At 38.6% G+C, this 20,525-nt stretch overlaps 1 protein-coding gene across 4 annotated transcripts in view; it reads right to left on the bottom strand.

Moving 5' to 3' along the window:
* TNFRSF19 (TNF receptor superfamily member 19) overlaps positions 1–15,255 on the bottom strand; it is a 56,639-nt gene extending 41,384 nt beyond the window's left edge. The window contains exons 1-4 of one of the 4 annotated variants that reach the window (XM_066544830.1): positions 15,202–15,236; positions 4,703–4,737; positions 3,745–3,833; positions 3,070–3,180 (exon numbers count right to left, since the gene is read on the bottom strand). In XM_066544830.1, the coding sequence (XP_066400927.1) occupies positions 3,070–3,180; positions 3,745–3,810 (177 nt within the window). In that variant the 5' untranslated portion in view covers positions 3,811–3,833; positions 4,703–4,737; positions 15,202–15,236. Of the gene's footprint in view, positions 1–3,069; positions 3,181–3,744; positions 3,834–4,702; positions 4,738–10,431; positions 10,502–15,201 lie in introns of those variants that run through there. The other 3 variants (XM_066544829.1, XM_066544831.1, XM_066544832.1) reach the window with 3 other exon arrangements.
* Between the last annotated feature and the right edge of the window lie 5,270 nt (positions 15,256–20,525).

Genomic DNA, 20,525 nt, shown 5'->3' with positions numbered 1-20,525 from the left:
CAACAAAGACAGATATATCTAACTGAAGTTGTAAAAATAAGTATACATACACACATGCAGTCTGTACAGCTGGGTTTTTGCCCTGTATTTCTGTAAAGTCACGACAAGAAAGAAAACTACATATTTAGATTGCAATGGAGATAAAGTAAATTCTCATACACAAGGTGAGAAAAGCTGGGCTTTTGCATTCAACCATACAGGCTGATATGTTTTGTTACAAATATAAAAATGAAACCTGTCTGTCAATTGCTTAAAACACTCAGGGGGAACTGAACCAAAAACCCCACCACTAACATTGCATTTTACTATACACTTAGACACAGAATCATGCTCACACATCCAGAAGTATATCTAGTTTTGTCTGGGAGCACTAAATATTTAACAGGAAAACTGACATACTAAGTATTAAGAAACTGTTATTAAACTGCAGCATTATTATATCATTGTTTTATCGTACGTAAAAAAAACAAGCAAACAAAACTTCTCCTGGGCTGCAAGTTACTTCAAGTGTATCATTAAAGGTGTCTTCCCTTTGCATTTTGACCTTTGACTTTACATATTTGTTGCTTCAAGCTGTAGTTCTACATGATTACTTTCAACCACATTTCAGTTACAGCCACAGCATCACATCCTTCACTATGATTCACAGAGAATTGTACCTCTATTTATAAAGGAAATCATGATTCCAATCATTTAGGTTTGAAGAAAATCTGAGATTTCATTTCCAGTATAAAAGAAAAATATTTTTGAAAGTCTTTACTGTCTGCGACAAGTAATTGCTTACATAGTGAAATTAACCAAGCATTCCTATTTTCAAAACCACCAAACTAGTCCTAGAAGAATCAGGACTGTAAACAAAAAACTTATCAGTTTTGTAAACAGTCTGTCAACTAACAGACTGTAAACAAAAATAGATGAAGCAAATCCATAACTTCAATAGTGTACTACTGCAAACTATAATCTTGTTGTTTTAGTTTAGCTGTTCTTTATTAAATTGAGTGTAATTACTGAGGGTCTGAGTTTTTAGGCTTTTGGGTTTTGTTTGCCAACTAGATAAGTATATTATCTAACTATATAAATGCACATAGTACTGGCTCACTGTTACAAAGTGACATATTTACAAGTGCCTTTATAAATTAAAACACCCCCTAGAACATCTCAAATTTAAGGCCAATCTGAAAAAATCCAAACTAAACCACATCCATGCCATAAGTCATGTCTAAATCTCTGCTTTAAGAGCACTGCTTGTATGACTAAACCTTAACTAATGCTGCCCAACATACAAAGGGAGTCTCACTAAAGTGTGAAACTAAGTATTTCTGTTAATGCACTGAACAATCACCACAGGGGGTCAAGAGATAGAGAAAAGGTGTCACTCAATTTCAGTAAATCCCTTCAAATCTCACACAAGCCACAATACTTAATGTGTGGTTTTTTTTCAGAGCTGAACATAATAGGAACTACAGAGCCATAAACTGAAACTGAACTTTTCTTTTTCCCTCTGAAGTTTGAACACACTTACACACCAAACTTAGTAACGGTTCATGTTAAAAAATTTTCAAAAGAAATATTTCAAATTCCCTTAAACACCCTAAATTCCACCTTCAGCATCCTTTTTACACTCTCAGTAGAAGTACAAGACAGAGTCTGCCCTACTGCATGCAAATGGAATGCTCTTTATGGCCCCACCTCCCAGGTGTGGCTCTGACTGCACAGTTATGTCAGGGTCACAGCTTCACACTCCAGCAATGGACAAGATGTGGGTTTAGAGCTGGACACTGAAGAAAGGGTTTTACACATGCATGAGTCTTGGTAGGTCTACTCACCTTTCTGACACCCTCCCTGCACTCTTCTTTGCCTTACCATCCTCAGGTCTCTGGCAGGACACTCTTGCTCCCTCAAGACATCCAATCTCCCAAGACACATAACCCATTTTGTTGCCTCCTTCACCTCCAGTAATGAATACCAACATATTCCTCCCTTTCAGCTATGTTTTCCTTCATTGTTCTCTATCCCTGCTCATGCACAGCACCTACTTTCTCTGAACTGAAAACAACTAAGATCCCCCTCATGACTTGCATTCAGACTTGGAATTTTGTTGAAAATTTTGCCAAGTGAACTTTCTATTCTACTGAATCCCAGCCTGTAATCACAACCAGCATTCATCTCCGTTGATTCATTTCCACTGTCCTCAAATCCTAGTAATTCAAAAACTTTTATGGGGATTTGCTTTTGGAAGAACTGCAATTGTTATAAAAGCAAAATGCAATAGCCTAAGATTCACAATAGTATTTCCTTCTCCATGAAATCAAAAAAACTTCCTATGTGCTTTCTAAATATTATCATGTATTTTTCTGCCCTCAACTTTTTCAATTACTTTACATGGCATTAAGATTAGAATTAGGTTTATAGCATTTTTAATGAATTGTAAAACGAAGAAATTGTTCAAGCCTGACTCGAATCTGGCTTCCTAAAGTGCTCCAACCATAGACCTAGTGAAAACAGAACAATCACCTATTTCCCTCCTGTTCTAAGGAAATATATTAGCTCTCATTTGAATCTTAATCTGTATTTATTTGTGTATGACCCATTCTGTTAAGACAAAAAAGTCATATATAAAATATTTAAACTTTGTCACCCAAAATCCAGAACCAATTGTGAATGCCAGCACTGTAAAAATTAAACCCCTCCATGTCAGCACTCAAGGTACCAAGCACTGGTTTGAAATTAATTTTTCACATTCTCTTCTACAGAGTAAGGTTATGCAGTCTTAACTCCCTGTAGTTTTTTACCCCTTTGTAGTTTTTCCCCTCCTTTGTTGTTACCTTTAAAACAATAATTCGAGAGCCCATCCAGATGGTACTGCCTACTTTATTAGTGGCATCATCATTTTCTGAACTGAGCGTTTTATAAAAAAATGAAACCGACAACATGGTTCTTAAACAACTGCAGAAGGCTCAAATGCCAAAAGAGTACATATTTTCATGTAAGTACAGATATCCATCATTTTAGATCAAATACATAAATGCACTTATCAGAAATAAATTCAAGAAAGCATGATTTCCTTACCTTTGAGAGTTCCATTCCAGGACCACATTGTTTGCAGAGGATACAGTTTCCAGTCTGGTCCCTAAACTCTTGCTCTCTGCAGTCTCCAGTCTCACAAATTACCTTACTTAGCTAAAACACCCAAAACAACAACAAAACCAAAAAAAAAGTAAATTCATCAAAATATATTAAATTTGAGAAATAAATCCATGTTTTGATCTTAAAAATAACTTTCTGAATTGTTAATTACCCTTAGTTCTACAGCAAGCCAGAGTTGATTAAGTACACTGAGCAGGCAAGGTAATTGTGTGCTGTGCTACAATCTGTCCATAAACTGAATACTCCAAGCACGTAAACTATGTACAGCACAATGGAGTAAGAGATGGCCACATCTGAAGTGAAGCAGCATGACCTCCACAGCACTATATTCACTTTATATTTTCTGTTCTAGTCCACTCCTTCATCCATGAAGAGGCTCACAAGGTAAAATTTTATAATTGTGTATGAGGAGCAGCCAGAAATTCTATGAATCAGTGGACAAAGCTTAAGCTCACATCAATAAAATGTGTAAGCATTGTCTGCATGCAGCATTTGAAGACTTTTAGTGTTAGCAGTAATGTGTAAAACAAAAGACACAGTTTCTGTGTTCAGTACAATTTTTTCAACATGGGGGAAAAATATTAAGTTTTAACTTACCAAATATGCTAGTAAAATGACAAGCACTTTCAGTTTATCATCTCTTTGTAATCCTTTAGCATCCATTTCTTGTGATTAAACCTTTCTCCCTAGAAAAATATAAAAAAGAAAAAAAAATATTATATTTACATTGCTTAAATTGCAGAAGTCACATGTCCATCATACTTCATGATACTTGGCACGTCAAAATACAATCTGTCAATGCCATTAACATTTTCAAATGGATTTCTGGAAGCTGCTAAACAACAAACATATGCTTTAAAAATCATATGCCTTTTGAAGACAAGACAATAAACACAAAGTTTCTCTAGTTTTAAATCTCAAAAGAAGAGTCTTAACTGGCTATCAGTCCAGATTACAGAAGATCAGCATTTATTAATCTAACATCCCTAACATGTGTTTCTTGCTTGTAAAACACTCAACTAAGTATGTGATCAACAGACAAAAATGAATTTCTTCAAATACACCATGTTGTTTTCATCATTTAAGAGTAGAGACTGACAAATGAAAGGATGGAACCCAAAACAAAAGGAAAATACCGGAGAAAAATATTAAGAATAGTCACAAAATGCTTTCCAACATGGAACTACTGCAAGCATAATATGCTCTCAAAAATATACAACCAGAATGAACAAAAACTATAATTAACACACAATTCCACCTTTTACTGCATGAATACCCTAGTTGACAAATTCTAATCAATAAGAAGAAAGTATACTTCAGTGTCACTATTGATATTTTTTAAGAGAAGCTGTATCTTGAAGTGTAAAAAGAGCAAAAGTCTACTAGAAAGAACAGAGCAGGCAGAGATGTGTCAGACAGCACTCCACAGGAAAGCCAAGATGACATTTCTATGGTTATTTCTCACTTAAGTGATGGCAATGGTCTATGGGCCAATGACAATTACCAGATTAAATGCATGTCAGCACAGGTACTTTCAAGGAATACGAATACATACCGATATAGTATTTGACATCGGTTTCTTTTTTAAGTCTGCAGGAAAAAAATTAAGGCAAGAAACATTAAATGGAAAAATCTCAGAAAAAATTCTGGATGACCAAAACACAACTTCATGTAAAAAGCACTGTAGGACAACTGGAAAAATGAAAAAGGAAAGTCAACAAATTTTAAAAGTTCTGAAGTCATGAGAAGCTGACAATTTTAATGCTGAAAACAAAATAGGTATGCACGAACAAAACAATTTCTAGTAATAGCAAAGAGCAAATGGTGGACAGAGACAGTAAAAAGACTGTTAAGGGAACTCAGAAATTTCAAGAAACGTTTCTCATCTGTTTTTAGAAACATAGAAAATGGGTAAATACACACACCATACATCATATCATGTACTGGCCAACAAGTAACCAAATATCTTTTAAGTAAAACCAGATTAGATAAGAGACAGATTGTGACACTTTGCACCTCAGTAACCTTGAAATAAGTATCAAGTCTTAATTTTGATCCTGTTCAATTTTGCTGTTCATTCCCTTTGGAATGCTACAGAAATTCAAGAGTAATATATGAAGAAATGAAAAAATAACTTAGAATCATCATGCAATAAACAACTCTACACTGCATTACAGAAAAGCAGTCCTGTAAAACAAGCTTGACTTCACTTGATTCAGAGAAGACAAGACAGAAAAGCTAAAAGTCTAAGAGTTAAATTAAAGAAACTGGTTAAATACTGATCCAAAGAATCATGCTGAAATTAATGGGACTTGGCAGAAAAATCCTCATTAACATTTTTATTTCACATAATTCTGTTTAGTGGAAAAAATAAATACTTCATGTGCTTTCTTAATTGCTATAGGACTTAAAACTTTACAGAAGTGTGAAAGGGAAATAAAGTTGTAAACATAATTGAATTTCTTAGATTTGAATGACAAGTGATTACTCCAAGTCATATGATTCGTTAATAATTAAAAAATAGCTAAATCATAATACAGTTCTAATGCTATTATGATCATCTATAGAATACTACCAAAACTTCAAAACCAGGATTCTTCCTAAGGTTAAAAGTAAGTTTCATTTTAAGTTTCAATATTTACTTTTGCTTCTGAAAGTAGATGTGTAAGGTATCAAAAAGAAACTGACAATTGTAATAATTGTGTATTTTTGTGTCAAGTTTCACATTGAATTTTCAATACAAAAAATACTGCTGAGCTGTAATAAGACTTATGATCTAAAATATGGAGCTGTAACATAATCTATGAGGCCTACTTTTTCTGTGCAAGCTGCCTGAAGCACAGAAAAAATAAAGCAAATTAAGAACAGCCCAATTAACTGCCCTGCAGACTAATTATCTACAATAAAACTATATTAGCTTAATGTACTCCAGGCATATTATACCTTTTCTCTAATACACAATAACTTGAAGATTTAATATTGTTAAAAACCAGTATATATACAACTTATCAAAATCAATACTGAAACAAAGCTAATTACATATTTTCATCTTTTAGGATTCTGGAGTCACAATGGAATAAAAATGAAATGCCAGTACAGAACAAAAAGCAATATTAAAAATCTTGCTGGTCATGCTGAATCTTGTATTTCAGTTTTGGAATTGCCCTATCTTTTATAAGATGATCTTCTTATAGCAAGTATCTCAAAGACTTTTAGAACATAAAAAGCACATGGCAAACCATCCTGTACCACAATATTTTGTACACTTAGGTGTGAAATTTGATTGCAGCTGTGAAATACTCTTTATTTAAAAGAAAAACTACTGCCTTTATAACAGTCTTGGCAAGTCTAATCACCAGGAGTTCCACAACCCAGAGTAAATTTTTAAAATCAAGCATTTTATTACTGGCATCAAACTAGCAAGGACTTCTCCAACTTACCCTATGCTTGACTAAGGTTCAGTTTTTTGACTGATCATTACAAGTTTCATGAGATTTTACAGCTTTAGGCCTAAAATATATCTTCTATATAATTAATGAGTCTTCTATGATCAATAAAGACTCCAAAAGAGGCTTGCAGGTCTATGGACCTTAAACTTCAGAGCACTTCAGCAGCACCAAAACACATTTAAATAATTTCAGCAGACGTGTATGAATGCCTGTGGTACTCTATCATGCCATCATTGCATCCATTGTCACCACTCCTGCCAAAACAACACCAAAGACTCTATACTGACTAATGTGAGAGAGAAATGAGCCAGTGTACAAGAAATAACAGTTGTTAGGAGGACAAATAAAATAAGATGTTTCTTTCATGACAACATTTTGATAAAAAAAAATTGAAAGGCACCTTAATAACTCAATGTATTGAATGCAAGTCCCAAAGGAGAGATAACTGTGTCAGCTGCATGTTTCCTGCTTCAATCTCCAGCTTGGTAAAAAGCCCTGCTTGAAAAGTAGAGACTGTAGCACTTAATAATAGGCTGCCATTGGGCAAATTTCTTCTCTTATGATATCGAGTGGCATTATACCGATGTCTGTTGGACACTAGCCATTCACCTCATGCTTTCAAGTAAGAGATTAGAAGTTTTCTGCCTCTAAAACATGTGTGAGTAAACAGAGGTTCCATACCTTTAAAGACTATTTGTTCTTGTCCAGATACTGATATTAAACTGAGTTCAGTTATACTCAGTTTTATTAGAAGAAAGAAATCTGTGGACAGAGTTTTTTGAGGTCACTAAATCATTCCAAATACATCTTACTAGGTTAACAGTAATGTGCTTGCCTAAAATACTCAGGGAAAAGCAATCATTACTGGTAATGTACTGAACTCAGGATACGGAACTTACATTAGGAAATGTAGTTGCATAATTTTAAGGTCATTTGGGGCCTACTATGCATATGTGTAAAGAGGGCAATATCAAACAATAAATTAGAAACATGTAATAAATGTATTGTGGAAGTAAGAACTTCCAGCCTTTGAAGGTTATAGAACCCATGGCCCTCTAAAATTTACTCCTACATTTACCAGCTTGCTTGAATAGTAATCATCATTTTATTTCAAAGTCCATGTCAGAAAAATATGTCTTTTTTCTCTCCAAAACACTTCAAATTCCACCATGAAAGACACACCACCTCAAGAACCAAAGCAGCATGACTAAATTATGGCTGACTAGCAGGTTTCTCAGACACAGAAGCATCAAAACTTTGAAGTCAACATCATCCATCTTCTAAGGAAAACTTTAGAAATGGTAAAAACTCCCAACTTCACATTGACTTAACTTGAAGTTGTGAATTCTCAGTTAATTCACAACCAGGTCTTTGAAATTTCCCGTATTTGATTTGATATTTTTACTTGATGACCACTTTTCACACACTCTATAACACTGGCAGAGTACTCTGAGAAGTTCTGGGTGAGAAAGAGGACTGAAAATACAATCATTTTATCTTGCCAACAGAGGTCTCTGGTATCCAACAAACAGGGTCTCAGCTCCTTTCTAACCACCTACTTCCCACCCGCAGCTGTCAACTGCACGCAATAAAACAAGGAGTGGCAGATGGCTTTAGCAGAGTCAGTGCCCCAGGGGCAAGAAACAAGAGAAGGGAAAGTACTTATGCTGCTGCAATGACAAAGACAAAGCAAGGGAGCAAGTTAGGGACAAGAACTTCCACTACAGAGCTGCACATTGTTATTTCTGTCTCACAGGTCTAGGACACCTTCCCCTTACACCCTGCCCACAACCCTTGTAGTCTTCCACTTTATGCAGTAAATGAGGTCTTGTCTGATCACATTTGCTCCAACTTTTCCAAGAAATGGTCAGTTAGAGCACATTCATCACATTAAATATCACGTTGAAAAGATCTGTAATTTACAATCCTGCCACCATGAAACGTACGACATTAGGCCGCTATGGATTTATTTCTAATTTTGTAAAGACAGAGGTAGCAGATTAAAGTTAGTTAGAACCTTGCTGATGATTGAAAACACTTAGATGTATTTTAGGGGCTGAGGGAGATGAGAAGAAGACACAGGGTCACAAGACACAGCCAGGAAATATTTGTGCTGCTTCTGAGTACCACACACTTCAAGTTATGTTAATTGAAGTACTTGTCTTTACAGGAATGATGGTGATAAAGCAGTTTATCGTTTGTGTTCTTCAACATATCCAGCTTATCATTAATTAGATATTAGAGTCAAATAGTGTAACAAAGGTGCAATGTGGCAACATTTTTCCTACACATAAACAAAGCATTTTAGAGGATCAGAGCCTGTGATTCACACAAGAACTCCCACTCTCACCAAAGCTGATGAGCCTACTCACACAACATCAAAACTCTGGTGAAAAAAATGTTGCTTCTTCTGTTTAATACATCTCACCCATCTCAAGTTCTAGGAGACACTGGTTTGCTAGATGAAAGCTCAGTATCAAGATGAATTTTTGCTTTTGTACTCAGATATGTGAATAAGTAATACACTGAGAATGCCAGTATTATATTCATACTTACACCAAAATGTACTAATAGTTCTTTTTCAAAGTAATTTTTAGGGATCATGAATTATAAAGCATTGGGCTGGTTAATATACCTTGCAATGGTGCAATACCAATATGCTACATTTATCCAGTCAGCCTTGAGCAGTTTTGGATGGCATGCAATGTCTTAAAAACCACAGACATGAGTTACTTTCATTCACACTATTTTCTTTTACTAGGGTTGCAAGTTGTTGAAAGTGAGAAAAAGTGACTTATTGCCTCCTTAACTGACATTTTAAGCATCTTACTAGTAAACTAATAAAGAAGCTTACTTCTAGGTCTAAAAGAAACAACAACAACAACAAAAAACCAACAAACCAACCAACCAAAAACAACAACAGAAAAACCCACTCCAAAAACCCAACCCTCTTCTCATACGGTAACAAGCTCCAGGTAACACACCTAAGTAACTCGCTTTACACCTGATGGTGAAGGTGTGCTTGAAAGAGATTATGCAGTAGTTAAGAAACCTACCTACAGATTGAATCAATTTGCCATTACTCATATTAAATGCTACTGGACCACTTTATAAACTTGATAAAAGCATCCTTCTAAAGTAGTTGTAAATATAAAGGTGGTAAATAAGTATTTAGACTTTTCACAAATAACAGGTAAAGCTTTCGGTCCAAGGTCAGATTAAATAGGGACAGGAAAGGAAGTCAAACAATCAAAACCTTTTCAATAAATCGAACTGTAATTGGAGCTTTTAAATCTCTTACCAGCCAAAAGAAAAAAGTAGGGAGCTTCTATTCCTCCAACTCCAGCTCTAATATTGTTTGAAGCAAACAGCAGCTTATTAATGCAGCAGACACGAGAAGCGCTTGTGAACATGAAAGCCCGGCTTTTAAGGGCTTTTTGTTCGCCGCACTCCGGGGCGTGGAGCAGCCACTCCGGGGCTGTTGAGGCCGGCAGAACCCACCACCAGCCGCGGCTCCGTGGCTGCGCCGAGCTCCGCGTACCCACCGCGTACCCACCGCGGGGGCGGCTCGGAGCGGCGGAGCCGGAGCGGCCGCGGGGATGCAGGGGCCCGGCCGAGCCCTCCCCGCGGCCCCGCCGCCCCTCAGCCTGCGCTCTCCGCGGAGCTCGCTGCCATCACCGAGCTCGCCGCGGGCCCCAGGGGCGGGCGGCGCGGCTCGGTGCCAGGCGGGGCGGCCTCGGGGCGGCGGTGCCCGGCCAGCCCGCGGTGCCCCAGCAGAGCCGCCGCCTCCCCCGCGGCCGCCCCGCTCCGCGGCCCGGCTGCCGCACGCACCCACCTGCCACGGCCGGCCCAGGAGCGCCCGTCCCGCAGCGCCGCCGCCGCCGCCTGCCCTCGGCGGGCGCCCCGTCACCCCGGCAACGCCGCGCCCGCCCCGCCCCGGCCCGTCAGCTGAGCGCGGGCAGCCAATGGGATGGATGGATGGATGGATGGATGGATGGATGGATGGATGGATGGATGGATGGATGGATGGATGGATGGATGGATGGATGGATGGATGGATGGATGGATGGATGGATGGATGGATGGATGGATGGATGGATGGATGGATGGATGGATGGATGGATGGATGGATGGATGGATGGATGGATGGATGGATGGATGGATGGATGGATGGATGGATGGATGGTGCCGTGCGTCCTCACTGGGAGGATGTGAGCAGGGGTGTGTGCCTCCTACCACTGGTGTGAAGCCAGGGTGAATCACAAGTGAGGGGGTGGTGTCCCTTTTATCCCACCAGGAGGACAGGATAGCAGGGCACTCCTGTGCCCACCTCTGCTTCCAGATGCTGCCTGGTGTTGGGACTGCAGCCTTGGCATTGCTGATGCCCCTCAGAGGGAGCTCAGGCTTGTGGCTGCTGGGCTGTTCTAAAGGTACTGGCTCTTGGCCATTGTTAAGGTGAGTGTACAATGAGTCCTTGTAATTGAGCAAAGCTCTTTCCACCTCTCCTGCCCAAAAAGCATGACAGAGGCTTTCTGACAACACACTGCAAATTCTCCTTTCTTGAGTAGCTTTTTCTTCCTGCTAGCTCAGAGCCTGAAATATTTTATCCATTCTCTAGGTAATAAGTTACCCAGCTGTAAGCACAGTGCCAATACCAAATGTGAGTATCCATGGAGAAATGGAGAAATCCAGCCCTTCACGGATAGTAAATTTTTCATAGTCGCTAGGTTGGATGTTACTGCCACTTACTGTGACACAAATTAGGAGCTTTTATGAAGTTAGTGATTCTCCAACATTGGTGAAACTACTCTTGGAGATCTTGGTAAAAGTACTGCTGCTGCAGGAATTTCAGGTTATTAGTTTTACTTCTAATGAAAAAGTTAATGATCCACTTATAGTCTAGACAACTTATAGACACACAAGGAACAAGGTTAGACTCTGAAAAAATGAACAAACTATCATACTGGGAGGTAAAGCATTTTCAAATAAACAGAATTTTTGGATCTCCTCACCAAAAATGTTTGAAGATCACCAGCCAAAGGGCTTCTCTAAAAACAAGGAGTGCTTATTGAAATCCAGCAAGTTGTATGCAAAGAGAGAAATGATTGCTGCAAAACTAGTTGTTTCCAATTATAAAACCCAAACAACTCTGAATGTACAGGGGTTTTCATGTAATTCTCTTCTGAAGGGCCTTCAAAGAAGAGCTTTGCTTCAGGACCCTTGCCAGGAGGAGCTCTGCAAGAGGCTGGAATTTCAGTGAGGAATGGCATGCTGCGGCGCAACAGCAGCGCATCTGTTGTGAATAGCAGCTGCTGCACAGCACTGAGCATTGCACACAGTCTCACTATTTACAGACAATCTTTTGTGTGTTATCTGTTTTCTGGAGCCACCAGTGAAACTGTTGCGTGAGTTCTTCTTAGTAGAATCATCATGTATGTTTCAGATACTCGTTTTAAAGCAGTATAGTTAGACAAAGGTAGTAAAATATCTCAGAGTTCTTGAAGTGTTGACTAAACACTCAGGATTACCATATAAAGAAACATTAAGACTTTCATCAGACAGTGGGTTACTATGCTAATGAACTCAGAGCAATGTGCTGTCTGTAACACTGAAACTTAAACATTTAAGTCCTTGTTGTAGCATGTAAAATCTTTCCTCTGAATGTAAAAAGGATGAGTTAGTTCCATTCATCATTGAAAGGTATTGAGAATCATAGAGTTTACACTGTTTTGAATCATGATGCTTCTCAGGAAATTGAAGAAGTGAATTGCTAGAACTAGTACAGAGATTCTCACTACAACAGAGAACGTAAAAAAGAAATACTTGGAAAGCAGTTTCAGCTGACCCCTTTGATAAGACTAAGTTTCGTGACATATCTGATGTGGAAGCAGAAATTGTACAGCAATAGGAAGTTGTTATCTCCATATCTCAAATGCTAACACAGTTCCCCCAGTCAACTGTGAGATAGATCTACTCTTGTTATGACAGCTGTTGGAAGCTGATGTCAGTATAACTGTGCAATGTCTTTTGATAATCTTAACTATTACAAACCTTAAAATATGTTTATGATGTTATCTAAGACACACTGTTTGAAAATGGCTCTATTTATAATCAGAAATTGCTCAAGCTATTTTAATAAATAAATCATACACTTGGGAGTTTCCTAGTCAGATCTGCTTGAAAAAGCATTGTGAACTTTTTGTTTCTGAAGGCTTAAGCCTGAGGATTAATTAATGTTTATACAGCTCTTAGTAAAAGCAAAGTTACTAGTGCCAAGAATTATTACTATTTAATCTTTAAAAGTCAGATCAATGACAGGCTAAACTGTCAGAGAACTGCTATTTAAAACAACAAAATTTGCTGAAAATCCTCTTCCCACCATGCTTGAATGTGTTCAAGTGTGCTTTCATTTCAGCCTCACTTACATACAGACGAGCAAAGATATTTTTCAGCTTAATTGGGTTGACGCCCATCTTTGTTTAAATATCTGGGGGATTACCTAAAATCCTAGGGGCTTCTTAGAAAATTTAAAAAAAACTTTGTTTCTTAAATGCATTTTCAGGGCCTAAATGTTGCAAATAATTATCTATACAAATCCTACTCAACAGTGTAATCTATCTGATTAACCAGTGTTTCTCCTGTGTGCAACTTCACCCATTTGTGTGATAGGTCAGACCCTTGTAGTGATAGTCTAATTGTGTTAGACTTGCACAGCTATTTTGACTTCTGAGGAAAAAGACTCCTTGCTTTATTTTTTAAACTTTGCTTCCCTTTCTGCTTTACACCAAGCAGAGGTAAAGTTTAGGAACAATTTTCCTCAGAAAATAAATGTACAAATTGGAAAACAAGCAACAAGCAAGAGGGGACTGGAAAGGCAGAGAAGCTCATCAGCAAAGCATAGAATTAATAAATAAAGCCATCTTTTCAGGGTTACAGGAACATATTTTAGCACATCATTGTGACTTAGGGAGAAATACCACATTTTGCTTTGGCTATGCCTGAAATTATATTCTTTCTTGACAGCTATACACATATTATTCATACAGTGCTAATTACTTTCCTTATAATATAATTGACTTGTTAAGTAAGAATATGAATTAATTGATGGCATGGAAAACTAAGTGATTCCAAGTCAGGCCTAGTTAATCTGTGTCTGGTATATTATCTCTTGATATTCAGTAAATTGAAGTTTTATATATACAAATACTGTTTTAATTAGAAGAAACAAACTTTGCAGACTGACTAATGAAAGGTATCTACATTTATCTGGAAGTGTTGATAACTTGATCTTCCTCAGATGCAAGCATACTGTTAAAATTTGGGTTTGCATGTTGCAATGGTGCATACTGAAATATGAATATATTCAAGGTCCTGTGGACTGGTAGACATCTTAAAGAATAGTGTTCAAGTGATGCTTGACAGACTTTTAGTTGCAATTTGTTAATAAATGTATTTAAAATTTATATACACCTAAATTTAGACCTAAGACTATATAAGTCAGTATTACTAGCCACCATTAAGACTAGATCTTCAAAGAAAAGACCTCAGTGTCTGGAATGTTTGCAAGTCTGGTCCCAATTATGGGTTCTAAGTTCTTCTGAAAATCTAAATTATATTTAAATACTACAGAAGGAGTTTGAGTCTTATTTTAACAGTCTGACTCCAGCTGCAGGCACAGAACACTCATGGATTTGGCCCAAACTCACACAAAGATCTGGCCCTTTAAAACTGCAAATGTGTGAATAATCCTATACCTTCAAAAGATTGTTCCCTTAGAATGAATTTCTGGAGTAGATGTCTCAAAATTTCTTCAACACAATACTTTTCATAAATAAGAGTTTGAGGAACAGAGTAAAAAACACTGTGAGTGGAAATTGCACCACTGAAATGCAGCAAAACTTCTATGAAATTCAGCAAAACTAGCTGTTGGCTCTAGACAAACCTAAGACTTCTTTAATATATTTATTAAAATGCCTTAGAGGAAACTTCTATCATCAGGTCAGAAGATTACTTTTATTTTCAATATTTCATATGGGACAGCTGAACTATAATCCCTTCAATCTTAAAATAAAACCATTTCCTTTTGTGGATAAGGATGTTATGCTTATAAATTTAGTTCTAAAAACTTGTGGAAGTGGAGACTTTTTTTCATCTCAAGTATGGAACTATTAGGCTTTAAAGTGTTGTCTGAAGAAGACACAGTTTAATAAATGCACTGAGAGCAAACAAAGTATTACAGTGTGTAGGAGATATGGTTGGTCTTTCCTTAGAGAATAACTACTCCCCTGAGTCATGTAATACGTGAATTCAAATACAAATTTACAAAACTATAGATGGTATGAATGAGCAGTGTAACCCAAAATCTTATGTACCCCCAAAACATTGAAAAATAGTGGGTTTGCTTCAGTTTTTCAATCTATTATTCTAGATAGTCTGTTCTCTATATAATTCTTCCCAAGAGCTGCAAACAAAATGCTGCATAAATTACAAACAATCTTTTGAACTTTGTACACACAATGATGTGTAGTATTATTGGTTATGCGAACTTTTTAATTCCTTAAATTCTTGCAACACAAAACTGAGAAACAACCCCAAAATTCAGTACCTGTTATCTGATGAAGTTTTCCAGTGCCAGAGTTTCTGCAGCTTAATTTCACACCGCCGGAGCTTCTGAACTAAATGCTTTTGCCTCCTTAAAAAAAAAAAAAAAAAAAGAAAGAAAAAGAAAAAGAAAAGAAAAAAAAAAAGTATGTCTGCACAAGCCCAGACGAAACTCCAAATCCGGGAAAATAAAATTAACCATGCAGATCAAAGGCAGACGAGCACTGAGACCAAATGCCTGTAATCTGATCAGTGATCAGTTGCCGTACATCAAAGGCAGTGCTTTGGCGAGGAAAAAGAGCTCCTTTTCCAGCAGGTAGCTGCACTCAAATTCTGCCTTTCAGTGCTCTGAGCTGGCTCTTTTCCCCCTGTCCTTGCTTGTGCTGGGAGAATGCACACGATTCTGAAATGCTTGGGGTTGAGTGGCTGGATCTGTAGCTTTTGAGTTCCCAAGCTGTGTTGTGGATTGTGTGCTGGAAGCTTTCCCCAGTGCCAGCGGGTTCCGCTTTATCCCTTTCATCTCGCTGAGCTGCAGATCCCATGACATCATTCAATGCTGTGGGACTGGTTAGAGAGCTGTAATACAGCCTGTGGGGGAATGCAGCTAAAGAGCAGCAAGAGTTTGCATGATTTCTAATCAGGTTAGTCCATTGTAGCAAACCCAAGGCTCACTTCAAAGTCTCCACTACATTTAAGTTTCCTCCCAAGAAGAAAGAATAGTGTAGCTAGAAAGTTTTCTTTAAAAGATCCTTTATAATTTTGACTGCAAAAGGAAGTTACAGTCTTTCATAAAGTTCTGAAGTCAGACATGAAGGTCGGTTTGCTAGGCAGCTGTATCACATAAGAGAAACTACTTTTGTTTATCTCTTTGTCAAGATTTGGAGCAGAGAAAATGGTGCATTTTGCACGCTGGCATTGGATTTTTGCACTGGCAAAACCAAGCACAATAGAGCATGCTCTTAGTCCCTGTCTCACATCCTCCCTGCTGCTTACTGTGTGGCCTTTTGCAAATCGTTTTATTTGAGCCTGATTCATCTGTGGCTCATGATTCCTTTAAGTAAATGAGCTGTGAAGCTGCCATAAGTAACTCACTGAAGTGTTTTTCAGTGTAAAGGCATTTTTTAGCTAGAGTAGATTTGAAGTGGTCACCATTGCGCTTCCGCAGAGGGAGGGGGCGGCTTGTGGGTCATGGGAGTGTATGGACAGACATTCTCTGTGCTGCTGCAGGTCACAGCTCTGAGGATTGCTGGAAGGTCCTGTGTAGCCCTGGCGAGCAGGGAAATCCTCAAGGCTGCTGTGACTTTCTCACTTGCAGTGCAGAGGAAAGGCAGAAGAAATCTACGACTGAATTTCATATTCAGTGATCTGAGGCTAAGTTAGCTTTTGGCACAGAGATTGATTCAGCCCTCTGTACTTCAGCTGTTAATAAAACATACAAATATCAAGCAGGACGGATTTTAGGATAATCAGCCGTATTGAAGATGGCACTGAAGTTCCCATCCACGCATACATCATACTTTGGGCATACCACATGTGCAGATGAAAGTGATACGAGCCTGTCAACCGGGAGACGCATGCAAATATTTGCACACCGAGTAACCGAGAATTCATTTAAAAGGCAAAAGTAGAAGGAGGCAGTATGCTAGACCCATTTGCCTTAAGCGTTAAAACAAAAGCAAACAATCAGCGGATAATGGGCACTGGATAGGCGAGCGCGGGAGCCATAGAGGGTCCGGCGGGGATCCCTCGTTCTGCTCCCCGTGTGTGGGCTGCAGCCTCCTCCGTGTCCCTGCTCGTCCCCCGCTCCTTGCCCTGCGCAGCCCGGCCGCGCCGCTCGGGAATGATGCTCCCGCCGCACTCGGTGGGATAGGGAGCCTTCTGCTGGCGGGACGGCGCACTGTGGGCCCGCAAGGAGCACTGCTCCTTGAGATGGCAAGAAATATTTCCAGAAATGCTCGAGAACCTTACAAAAGGTGTTGCAGAATGTAATTCTGTTGCTGGCTGGACGGAGTTTAATTATTGGTTTGTGTCACCTGTCCAGGCAGGCCTTTGATGTTCTGGTAACTGAGATGGAGAAGAGCTGATGCACGTACAAAGAAGTATGGTGCAGGTAATGAATTGACTTTCAGGTATACACTGCTGGAAAAAAAAAACATGAACAAACCATATATTTATCTCTTTCTCTAATTTCCACTTCCAACTATTATAAATAAAAGAAAATTATCCAGGCTGCTTACTTCTCTTTCAACATTAATTTGCATTCTTCTGATATACAACCCTCTATCACCAGAAAGTTTTTTGATAAGACTCCATTTGTAGCTTTTGTGGTAAAACTGAAAATACTTATATTGAAATAAAATGTATGGGTGGGCTGTGCTGAACTAAAATAACCCCTTCAATTTCAATGGTGCTTTAAGAACAAAGCTCTTCAGAGAAAGCGCCTCTTATTTCTCTGGATTTTAAGCAAAAGCAATCCTGATGGTTTATTAGAGGTCTTTGATCTTTCTTTCATACATATGAAAAAGAGAAGTAAGGTTAATTATTGGCAATCTAACCTTCTAAAGCTTAGGCATTGCATTTTGCATTTATGACACTACTTTTCACTGTGGAGTCTGTCAGCCTGAACTATCTGCTACTTCCTATTTTATGGCTCCTCAAAATTTGGCCAGATGTGTGTAATAATAACAACAGCTGCTGTTTCCATTGTTCAATATTTTTCCAAAAGCTGATAATGATTTTTACTTCTTACATAAAATAAGGATAATATTGTGATTTGTATAAAGCACAGAACAGACTAGAGCCAGAAACAGAACTTACCTAAGGTGACACTTCACTTTTACACTTTTCGATCATCAGCTCATGCTTTCTCTTGTGGTCACTAACCTAGCAGAGCATTCAAACACAAGTGGTCTGAAATCCATTAAGTTCCTCTCTAGAGGCTTGATTCTAATCACTGAAATTACTGAGATAGGAAATTACTGAAACTGGGGACCCAACTTTTACTCACTCTCTAGGTATCTAAAAAGCTTTTCTGAAAGAAGCACTTGTGATTTCTGTGAGAAACCAGAGAGGTGTCTCTGGATAGGAAGTCCTGCAGAGGGAGATGCTCTCTTCCCATCTAATTGCTTAAATTTTTCTAAATTTAGACAGAATCTTCCTTGAGAAACATTTAGTGGGTCTATCCTTCTCTTTTTACCACATGAGGATCTCAGGCTCTTTGATTCCTCTTTAAGAATTTTTCGGGAAACAGAACAAAGTCCAGGGCTGCTATTCATAGCCAGTGCTTAACTGGGTCAAAGCCATAACAGATTGTCAGTTGATAGAAGTAATAAATTTCTGGACATGTTTCTTAAATATAACCAAATCTTGGGAAAAATTATTTGTGGAAGAAACAATCCAGCCAAATAAAGGGGTTTGTATCCCTGCTCTATTCTTAATATATCTAATATTCATAATATTCAAGCTATGCCTTATATACTTGTATCATAATCAAATGATTTATCATGTTGCTTTATACATGAGCTATCTGCACCTCTTCACTGCACCTCTTCCCTTTGCTTTCCCTCAGTACACAGGAGCTCCAACAGATGTTCAGAGGGGAGGTCAGGAACCATCACAGGAAAAGCAGTGCCATTGTTACAGCCCACTCACTGGCCGTGCAGCCACTGCTTGTGCTGGCTGCAGCCTTTCTAAGTGTGGCAAAAATGCTGGATATCCTGTTATAAATACCACACAAGCAGCATTGGTGGTGTTACAAGTTTTCATCCTGCACATCTACTGTGACTGCTGTCTCCTGATGATAAGTGATGAGATACTGATTTATAGAGGTGGGAGACCATATTCAGAAACTTTTATGGCAGATCAGCACTATCTCTGAAGCAATGCTTATCTATCCTGGTCCCAGTTAATGTCAGAAGTGCTGATCATTGCTCTCCTAAAGTATTAGGGGGATATTGTTCCATGAGGCAAGTCAGCCCTGTGGTGAGGAGAGATGCTTTAGAATACCCAAATCCAACCACCTGCATTATCTGCACTGCCATCCCGACAGAAGCTGGCATCCTGTTTCTGCTGGATCACAGGGCTGTTGTTAGGCCAGGTGTTGCTGATACCTACTCCCACTTCCTGCTTCAGCACTTGCAAGCTCCTTGAGAGTCATAATGTGTAAGAACTTCAGATACAGCACCTTTAGGCAGAAAAATCAAGACCCTTTGGCATATCCTGAAAAACTGGCTCACTGTTATCACCTAGTATGTCATCAGACTCACCCTAATCTGCAACACTCTGCACTGTCAGTTGCAGTGCAACTTGCTCTAGTTAATAATAGCTTTGGATGTAGTTCCATTAAATTTTGATTTTTCAAGGAGAAAAATTCTGTCTGCCATTTATGTGTTCTGCAATAGCAGGTCTCTGACCTCATGATTTGGGTGGAGAAAACAGCTTTTTTTGCTTGTCTTTGGTCTTGAATTTTTATTGCAGTTTGCCTGTGGGTTTTTTTCTCCCATGGGTCTTCATAGGAGACAGCTTTGACTTGTTGCCTTATGAGTACCTTGAGATCTAAGCAAAATGGAGATTTTTAGTTCTTGGCACTCCAGGTGGATCACTCTGAGGGAAGCCTCACGGGCATTGCCACATTGAGATAACATGGAAAGTTCTGAATTTGGCTTTGAGGTTGTCCTCAAGGATAATGTAGATGCACACTGTAGGAAGTAATAGCTAATTTACCTGTGATTGGGAGTCAGAAATTGTGGTTTTATTCCTGGTTCTATTACATGGCTATGACTGGAGGCAAGTTACTCTTTCTCACTGTGTTAGATCTTCAGTTGTGTAAGTTTTAGCTAAAATTAAATCGAAGGAATAGTGTTGGTTTATGCTGTATGGCCATCCAGTTTCCCTCACTTCCCCTCAGTTTGTTTTCTTAACCCTTTAGAATAATGTAAAAATAATTATTTGTAATACTATACCTGAAATAATGCAAAGCAATTCTGCATTAATTCCAACCCAAAATAATCTGGTTCTGAAACTTCAAAAGTTTCTCTATTGAAAGCGTTCTTGAGGATTAATTAGAATAACAAGCATCCCTAGGGCAATAGTGTGCTTTTCACTTTACTGTGAAATCGTTTCACAGCCCTTACCTGTCCTCACACACAAGCAAGAAGTGAAGAAAGAAGTTTCTGCCACGTCTTCATTCTTTATTATTTCACTAAATGAAAACACAAAGTTTCTTCCCTCTTTTCACTTGTACTGAAATGGTCCACTGTGATTTCTGCCTCTTAGGGTGGGTGAAGTTCTGCACCAGCCGGCAAACTTTAATAACCTAGGACTCTTTCC

The sequence above is a fragment of the Molothrus aeneus genome, chromosome 2, assembly GCF_037042795.1.
Source record: "Molothrus aeneus isolate 106 chromosome 2, BPBGC_Maene_1.0, whole genome shotgun sequence".
NCBI classification, from domain to species: domain Eukaryota; kingdom Metazoa; phylum Chordata; class Aves; order Passeriformes; family Icteridae; genus Molothrus; species Molothrus aeneus.
Note: the sequence above shows the minus strand (reverse complement) of the source record. Positions and strands in the feature narration are given on the sequence as shown.